The sequence below is a fragment of the Tupaia chinensis genome, unplaced genomic scaffold (genome assembly GCF_000334495.1).
Source record: "Tupaia chinensis unplaced genomic scaffold, TupChi_1.0 Scaffold144899_1, whole genome shotgun sequence".
In the NCBI taxonomy this organism is placed as follows: domain Eukaryota; kingdom Metazoa; phylum Chordata; class Mammalia; order Scandentia; family Tupaiidae; genus Tupaia; species Tupaia belangeri.
The window spans coordinates 310,566-319,371 of NW_006204759.1; the positions used below are offsets into that span (position 1 = coordinate 310,566).

General features: G+C 47.2%; 1 protein-coding gene across 1 annotated transcript in view; it reads right to left on the bottom strand.

Moving 5' to 3' along the window:
- Positions 1–1,629: 1,629 nt before the first annotated feature.
- The window catches only part of TIMM22 (translocase of inner mitochondrial membrane 22), a 9,249-nt gene continuing 2,072 nt past the window's right edge, over positions 1,630–8,806 (bottom strand). The window contains exons 2-4 of the mRNA XM_006167515.3: positions 7,901–8,097; positions 6,178–6,250; positions 1,630–2,705 (exon numbers count right to left, since the gene is read on the bottom strand). Coding sequence (XP_006167577.1) covers positions 2,629–2,705; positions 6,178–6,250; positions 7,901–8,097 — 347 coding nt within the window. The 3' untranslated portion in view covers positions 1,630–2,628. The remainder of the gene's footprint in view (positions 2,706–6,177; positions 6,251–7,900; positions 8,098–8,806) is intronic.

Here is an 8,806-nt window from a genome sequence, read left to right on the forward strand (position 1 = left end):
TAATTCTTTAAAAACAAACAAACAAAATAAAACACTCTGGACACACAAATCCCAAAAGGAGGGAGAAACAGAAAGGACTGGCATGGCCATCCCCCATGAGGGGGAGGGTACCTCATCACTCTCATGGTGAACACGCATACCCTCTAAGAATTTTTTTTTTTAAAGAATGATTTTATTTAATTTCATTTGTTTGTTTGTTTGTTTATTTATTTATTTATTTATTATTTGACCAGAGAGAGGTATAATGAGAGAGAGAAAACGAAAAAGCAAGCTGCCAGGGCCAGGACTCAAACCGTAGTTGGCTATGTGGGAGTCAGCACCCTTAACCACCATGCCACCTGCTGACCCCACCCTCTAGGAAACTTAAAAAGACAAAGATAAAACTTTTACTCCTGGCTTTAAAATAAAACTTACAAAGCCCCAGGGGAGATGTGGTACTTAAAGGGCACTGGATTCCCACATGGCCAACCATAGTTCGAGTCCTGGACCTGGCAGCTTTCTTTCTTTCTTTCTCTCTCTCTTTCTCTGTTCCTCTCTGGAATAAAGTTCAATAAAATAATGAAAGTTCAATAAAATAAAGTTCAATAAAATAATTTTTTTTTGAGAGATTTTCGCTGTAGGGCGCGTGCGCTCGCCAGACAGACAGAGAGAGACATAGAGACAGAAAGCGAGAAATCACCCCCCAGGGGGGATGGTCACGCCGCAATCCCTTCTCCTCCATTCTCCTCCCGGGATCTTGGGCACGCACGCACACGCGCCCGGCGTGAGTTTTAAGCCACCGGGTCCGGGACACAAACCGCAGTCGACTACGTGGGAGTCCAGCGACATAGCCATTACGCTAACTGCTGGTTCCCCAATAAAATAATTCTTTAAAAAAAAAAAAAATTACACAGCCCTGGCCAAGCTCCCCCGTTTGCCTCCTAGAGGTAAATTTACCAACTTCCTCTCTCCACCAAAGCACCAGAGAAGAGCAGCACCAGTAGCAGAGCCCAGCCAGAAAGGCTTATTTGAGTTCATTATTATTTAATTTGCTATAGGGCACATGTACTCACTAGAGAAATAGCAAGAGAAAGTGAGAAAGCAAACTGCCAAGTCTGGGATTCAAACTGCCGGTCAGCCCTGTGGGAGTCCAGCTCCTTAACCACCATGCCACCTACTGGCCTTGAGGCTTATTTATTTTTGCCTACTGTAGATAAGTAAGGTGAGGTGGTATCAGAAAGAGACCATGAGGTCAAGTCAAAACAGGGCCAGCAGGTGGCGTGGTGGTTAAAGGTGCTGGACTCCCAATGGTTGACTGCAGTTTGAGTCCCGGACCTGGCGGCTTGCTTTCTCACTGCTCTTGCTCTGTCCCGCTGATCAAATTAAATAAAGTTAAAAAAAATTTTTTTTTGAAGGGGGGAGAGGTTTTTGCTATAGGGTGCGTGGACTCACCAGAAAGACAGAGAGACAGAAAGTGAGAAATCACCCCCCCAGGGGGGATGGCAATGCCATAATCCCTTCTCCTCCATTCTCTTGGGATCTTGGGAATCCACACACATGTCTGGCATGAGTTTAAGCTGCTGGGTCCGGGACTCAAACCGCAGTCAATTACATGGGAGTCCAGCGACATAGCCATTACGCCAACTACTGGTCCCAAATTAAAATAATTCTTAATAAAAACTAAAAAAAAAACAAATACACCCATTGATACTGGAGAGCAAGGATGGTGAACAGCCCCCAGCCAGTGCGATCGTAGCCAGCCGCGGCAGCCTGTGATGCAGTCACCAGGATGATGGCAGCAGGACCGTCACATGTGTTGCTGAGCTGGGCCTGCTCCTGCTCCAGTGATCAGACCGTGGACCCTGTGTGGTTTCAGCGAACGTCAGGTGTGCCCATCAGCCAGCCGCAGGAGGGCTCTCGGGAGAGGCCAGTAAGGCCCATGCAGACTTTCAGTGCAGCCCATGGAGCAACGAGGCTGGACTGCTGGGCTGAGGCCTCGGCCAACGTCGTGGTCGTGGTCATGATCTTGGGGAAGAGGACTGAACATTCCCCGACTCCTCAGGAACTTTCTCAGTCTGTCCCTCTGCATGTCTAATCTGTGGGCCACCTGGCACCATTTCTGGGAATTGTAAAATTTCATAAATAAAAATCAACCAACCTTTTAAAGTGCAAAGTTTGTGTGGGCACGTGTGTATTTTATACATATATCAAGGATAGCAGCACACCAAAAAGGATGGCATAAATTTACTTTGCCTGACCTGCTATGTGAGATGGACGGTCGCGTGAGGTTCCAAGATAGGGGAGCTTCCTGGGTGTGTGCAAGGATGCTATCACTCCTGTGCCCAACCCGGAGGGGCAGCAGTGGCTAGGACTGAGCTTCAATCCTGCAAGTCAACACCCCATGTCTCCCACTGCTCTGAGAAATGGACTCTAGCGTGGCGCATCCACTGTAGAGACTGGCTGAAGTCTGGGAGCAGCAGAGTGTGTGGCAGCTCAGAAGGCAGGAGGCGGAGAGCAGCCGGACGATTCCCTCACAGCTGACTAGACGAGGGGACCCACATCTTCAGCCCTTGAAGCCGGAGTCCTGGAGTGGTGCAGAAACTGTTCTCCAATCCCGGGCTGGCAGCATCCTTTCCCACGGAGTTCCTCTCACCGTAGGTAATAATCGATTGCTGCAGAGAAAGCAGCAAACCCTCCACAACCAATGGCCCCAGCCTTTAAACCAGCTGAAAAGCAAACAGACGGAAGATGACGCGTGGTGGCAGATGCCAGGTCGGGCTGCACTCGCTATGTCCGTGCACCCACAGACGCAGAGAGAGCAGCTCATGCACTCAGTCGTTCAACCTCTGCGAGCTCCCTCAGACCTCAGTGAAGCAGTGTGTGCGGTCGAATCCAGTGTGCTTCATCTAGCTGCACAGTTGTTTAACTTTCCTTATCCCCAAGAATTAATATTTCCACTCTTATGGAAATAGCCCCTCAAAGGCAGGAAACATTAAGAGAGCCAGAGCCTGGAATCGAATGAAAGCATATGGCCTTTTACCCTGGTTTGTTTATGGAATAAATTCCTGGGAAGGTGATCAAAGCAGTCCTGGAGGGAACTAAGCTTCTCGAAGAGGCCCTGACAAAGCTGAGCAATGGGAAGACCGAAAGGGAAGTTGCTCTATAAATCACAAATGGCAGCCGGAAGAGCAAAAGCAGGTTTTAATGACAGCAAACCATCCCATCGCCCAGAAGATGAGAGGCTTTTTGCTCTGGGTAAGTCAGGGTGTGAGAGATGGAAAGTAGGCCAGCAACTGCTAGCCGTGTCAAGTCACTGAGGCCCTGCACCGCACACTCGGCCATGCCATAGGGAACTGGTTTGTTGTTTATGGCTCATAATCTAACATTTCTAGAATATCTGTACTTAGTTTTTAATGACTAGAAATCTAAGAATCCCCAAGTACAGAAAGACATTAGCGTTATGATTTATATACAAAGTTAAAACTGATCAACTGTGGAGAGTTAAGAAAAGGCCCACTTGTGTTGGCACAAGTGGGAGGGCGCCACTGCATAGTGGCTGGAGCCACGTGAGTCCCAGGTTTGGTTCCTGGCATGACCCAAACTGGCTAGGTATAGAGATGCCCTAGCTAGCACCTAGCTAGCTGGGAGACTGGGGCAGGAGGGTCCCAAGTACCAAAACCCTGTTGAAAACATCTTTCTTTCCCTCTTGCAGTGTGTGTGTGTTTGTGTGTGTGTGTGTGTTGTGTGTGTGTGACACACAACACACATGCACAGAACAAATGACTTTCTGGGGATCAGATGGTAGTGCAGCTATAAGACATGATGTTCTGCGAGGCAGTCCCACATAAGACGGTTCCTGGTTCAAGTCCAGAGACCTCCCTAAATACGCTGGGCACACAAATGCCCATGATCTGGATGTGGGTGGATCGTGGCATCAAGACTCTGTTGCGGGTGCTGTCTCTCTTGTCTCACGGAAGAAATAAACAAAATGGGGACAGCAGGTGGCATGGTGGTTAAGGGCACTGACTCCCACATGGCCAACCACAGTTTGAGCCTCAGACCTGGTGGCTTGCTTTCTCACTTTCCCTCTTTCTCTCTCTCACTCTGTCCCTCTCTGGTCAAAATTATAAATAAAGAAACAAACATAAATAAAGTTAAAGCACATAATTCTTAGAGAAAAAAAAAAGTCTACTTCTGTACAAAATCAGCACCAGCATACTGAACTGCGGTGCTGGGAGCCACATGGCAACAGTAGGTTCAGATCTCCTCTCTGGGGAAATACTGCAGGTGCTCAGGATCCTGACAAGCTGGAGGCCACTAAGGAAAAAGGATCACAATGAACCAAACTCTGCTGAGGGTGCTTTTCTATCATAAATAAAAAAAAATTTTTTTTTGAGAGGTGTTTGCTATAGGGCACATGTACTCACCAGAAAGACAGAGAGAGAGAGACAGAAAGTGAGAAATCACCCCCCTAGGGGGGATGGCCACGCCACAATCCCCTCTCCTCCATTCTCCTCTCGGGATCTTGGGCACACATGCACACGTGCCCGGCATGAGTTTAAGTCACCAGGTCCAGGACTCGAACCATGGTTGACTACATGGGAGTTCAGCGACGTAGCCATTATGCCAACTGCTGGACCCTAAAATAAAGTTTTTAAAACGTTAAAAAATAATGGTTGGGTCAACAGGTTGCCTAGTGGTTAAGGCGCTGGATTCCCACATGGCCACCTGTGGTTCGAGTCCTGGACCTGGTGACTTAAAAATCATACCAAGAATGCATGCATGCATGCCCAAAATCCTAGGAGGAGAAGGGACTGCAGAGTGGCCATCCCACCAGGGAGCCATTTCTCATTTTCCCTCTCACTTTCTCTCTCTCTCACTGTCTCTCTCTTTCTTCCTGGTGAACAAACACACCCATGTCAAAAACCTTAAAACAAATTAAGAAAAATATCCGGCTAGCAGATGGCGTGATGGGTAAGGTGCTGGATCTGAAATAGCTAACTGGATGGTTCAAGTCCCAGACCTGGAAGCTTGAAAGTCATGATGGGCATATGTGCATGAGTGCCCAAGATCCTAAGGAGAACAGCCACTGCAGTGTGGCTATCCCCCAGGGGGGGGATTCTTCTTCATCTCTGTCTCTCTGGTAAGCACTGATTGCAAAAAATCTCTATCTTAAAAAGCTATCTATGGATGAAATGCTTGGAACTTAATGTCCAACACAGCCTGAATATAAGGGCAGATTGGCTACCAGTGCTGAAAGGACCGGCCATCTTCTGTGCTAGCCTGCATACCAACACCCCGGAGATCAGTATGAGAAAGTTTCCCCACACTTTCAATAGGGGAGCCGTTCTTTTCTCTAAGATAGATCTGAATCAATGCTTCTTACTCAGGAATGATTTGGGATTTTTGGCAACACTGGGAGAAACAAAAGCAATCTTTTGTTTTTGTAGGTTTGCTAGAGGGTGCATGTGCTCACTGAAGGCAGAGAAAGAGAGGGAAAGTGAGAAGACACCCCTAGAGGAGATGACCTCACTGTAATCCCTTCTCTATTTCTCACTTGTTTGGATTTAGGGCACACACATGTGCCAGAATGCTTTTCAAGCTATAGGGTCCAGGACTAAACTATGCAGCTGGCCATGTGGGATGGAGCTCTCTCATCCACTATGCCATTGGCTGGGCCCCGGGAGGACTTTTTTTTTTTTTTTTTTTAAGAATTATTTTATTTAACTTTATTTTTATTTGACTGGAGAGAGAAAATGAGTGAGAAAGCAAGCCGCCAGGTCTAGGACTTGAACTGCAGTTGACCATGTGGAAGTCCAACACCCCTAACCTGCCAGCCCTCCTGGGAGACATTTTTAATTGTTGTAATTGAAGGGGTGCTACCAGCATTTGGTGGGTAGAGGCCAGGGATGGTGCTAAATATCTTGTGATGCACAGGAAAGATCCTAAACCCCAGTAATGACAATCTGGTCCAAAATATCAACAGTGCCAAAGGTGAGAAACCCTGATGTAGATGCTAGCTAGTTTCCAAAACTGAGTTAACACGAATGCAAACATGATTTACTTGCCAGAAAGGAAAAATATCAAGTGTCCACTTACGCCCGTGTTGTCCCTGGAACACTCATGGGTTTGGAAATGTCAACTTCAGCACACGGTTCAAGGCCAGAGAGGAAAACCATTTAAGAGCCGTTTACTAACCTCGGAAACCAATGGCTCCTCCCGTGATGCAGCCACTAATGACACTGTTCTTCCAGTCTGACTTTCCCCGGTACTGTGGGTGGAGAAACACAGTTCAGGGCCAAAGCAACAGGCCAGACAAGATGGTCTTGGGAACAAGCACAGGGTTTCTAGTTGGCTCAGTCCGTCCTCAAAGGAAACCTAATCTTTTTCAAAAGCATAATTCCTAAAATTTGCATGGTCCATAGATGCTTCCTGCAGGTGGCCCCAGACCAATGCAACCAAGCCCAGCGTTTGAGAAGTGATCAAAACTCCTTCTTGGGACCCAGCAATTAGTGTAATGGCTATGTCGCTGGACTCCCACGTAGTCGACTGCGGTTTGAGTCCTGGACCAGAGGCTTAGCTTAAACTCACGCCAGGCGCATGTGCGTGCATGCCCAAGATCCCGAGAGAATGGAGAAGGGATTGTGGCGTGGCCATCCCCCCTGGGGGGTGATTTCTCGCTTTCTGTCCCTCTGTCTCTGTCTGTCCGGCGAGCACACGTGCTCTATAGCGATAAGCCTCTCAAAAAAAAATAAATAACTCCTTCTTGGGTTCCCCAATACGTTTCTGCCTAAAACCATTAGCTTCTAGTCTACAGAGAATAAAAAATAACACAAGCCCCTATCATAAGCACATGCCGAAAGTTTACATTAGGGATTATGTCATGGAAGTATATCCTAGAACCAGACGTTTCTGATTTGCTTTCTAGTTAACAACATAGAGGGCATTTCTTTCTTTTATTTTTAAAGACTTTTTTCATTTAACTTTGTTTACTTATTTAATTTGACCAGAGTGGGACAGAATAAGAGAGAGAGAGAGGGAAAATGAGAAAGCAAGCTGCCAGGTCTGGGACTCGAACCATGGTCGGCTATGTGGGAGTCCAGCACCCTTAACCACCATGCCACTTGCTGGCCCCTGAGGGCATTTCTTTTTAAAATTCGTGGAATTGGGCCCAGCTGGTGACACAGCCACACTCTGGAATGCTGCACCCACATGGGAGGGTTCTGGGTTCCACGCGAAGACCTCCCTGTGAGTGTAAGGTGCTTGCACAAGGGCCTGTGATCTGGGCTAGCTGAGGCTGGGAGTGGATGGAGGCAAGAAGACCCTGGAGAGGATATCTGCCTCTCTCTCTCTCTCTCCCCTCCTCTCCATCTCTTTCTCTCTTGTGGCGTGAAGACCCTGTTGGAGATACCTCCTACAACCTCTCTTCCTGTCTCTCTCTTGGAAAAATATAAACTTAAAAAAAAAAGCTGTGAGAGGGGCCAGCAGGTGGTGAGTTTGTTAAGGGTGCTGGACACCCCCTGAGGTGGTTATGGCTGGCCGCTGTTTGAGTCCTGGACCTGGCAGCTTGCTTTCTCACGTTCTCTTTCTCTCACTCTGTCCTTCTCTGGTCAAATTAAAATAAATAAATAAGGAAAGTTAAATAAAATAATTATTTTTTTAAAACAGTTGTGAGAGGGGCCGGCAGGTGGCATGGTGGTTAAGGGTGCTGGACTCCCACATGGCTGACTGCGGTTCGAGTCCCGGACCTGGCGGCTTGCTTTCTCACTTTCATTCTCTCTCTCTCTCTCTCTGTCCTTCTCTGGTCAAATTAAAATAAATAAATGAACAAATAAAGTTAAATAAAATAGTTCTTTAAAAAAAAAAACAGTTGTGAGAGATAGCAGCAGACAAGGATTTCTTAGCAGGCAGAGACACTTACAGATTCTACCAAACACTCAGTACATGAAAACATGGCGCCCACAATGGCAAAATTTTTAGCGTAGGACATTCCCCTCTGTCCCATGTCTTTGAGAACTTCTTTTGCAGTTGGTGTACGGTAAGGATCCTTAGGGTCAAAGCCCACGTTGGTATCAATGCCGGCAGTAAACACCCCAAATGCACCTCCTAAGACAAATCCTAAAAGCAAACACAGAAATGAGGATTTCTTCAGCATGCTTTCTACATTTCTGCACTGGGGCCATCCTCGAAAACATTTTGAGTGGCTACCAACATAAAGGACACCCCCTCTTACCCATAAACTCTCCACTTGCTTGGTTTCCACATTCCATAATCCAGGTCTATGCTGGTTGCATTTTCTCTGCTGTCTCTTAGATTTCTTGCTCCTGTCACTTCCTGACATTCTTTCCTATTAAACAGCCAGCCACCCAGCCTCGAGTTCATTACTAACTTTGCAAATAATTCCTTGACCATGGTGACATTCCGAACAATGATTTAGCGAGGCCCCTGTACCAGACACGCTAATTCTTTACAGTCACTTCTGTGTTTATTTTTCCTTCACCACATTCCAACCAACTTATGTCCATTATCACTTTTTACTCTTCTTTTTAAATATCCCCCATGCAATACTTATAGGAGAAAAAAAGCTCAATGCCACTCTGCTCTCCAACTTAAAATGAGGGAACCAGCAGTTAGCGTAATGGCTATGTCGCTGGATTCCCACGTAGTCGACCGCGGTTCGTGTCCCGGACCCGGTGGCTAAAAACTCACGCCGGGCGCGTGTGCGTGCGTGCCCAAGATCCCGAGAGGAGAATGGAGGAGAAGGGATTGCGGCGTGACCATCCCCCCTGGGGGGTGATTTCTCGCTTTCTGTCTCTATGTCTCTCTC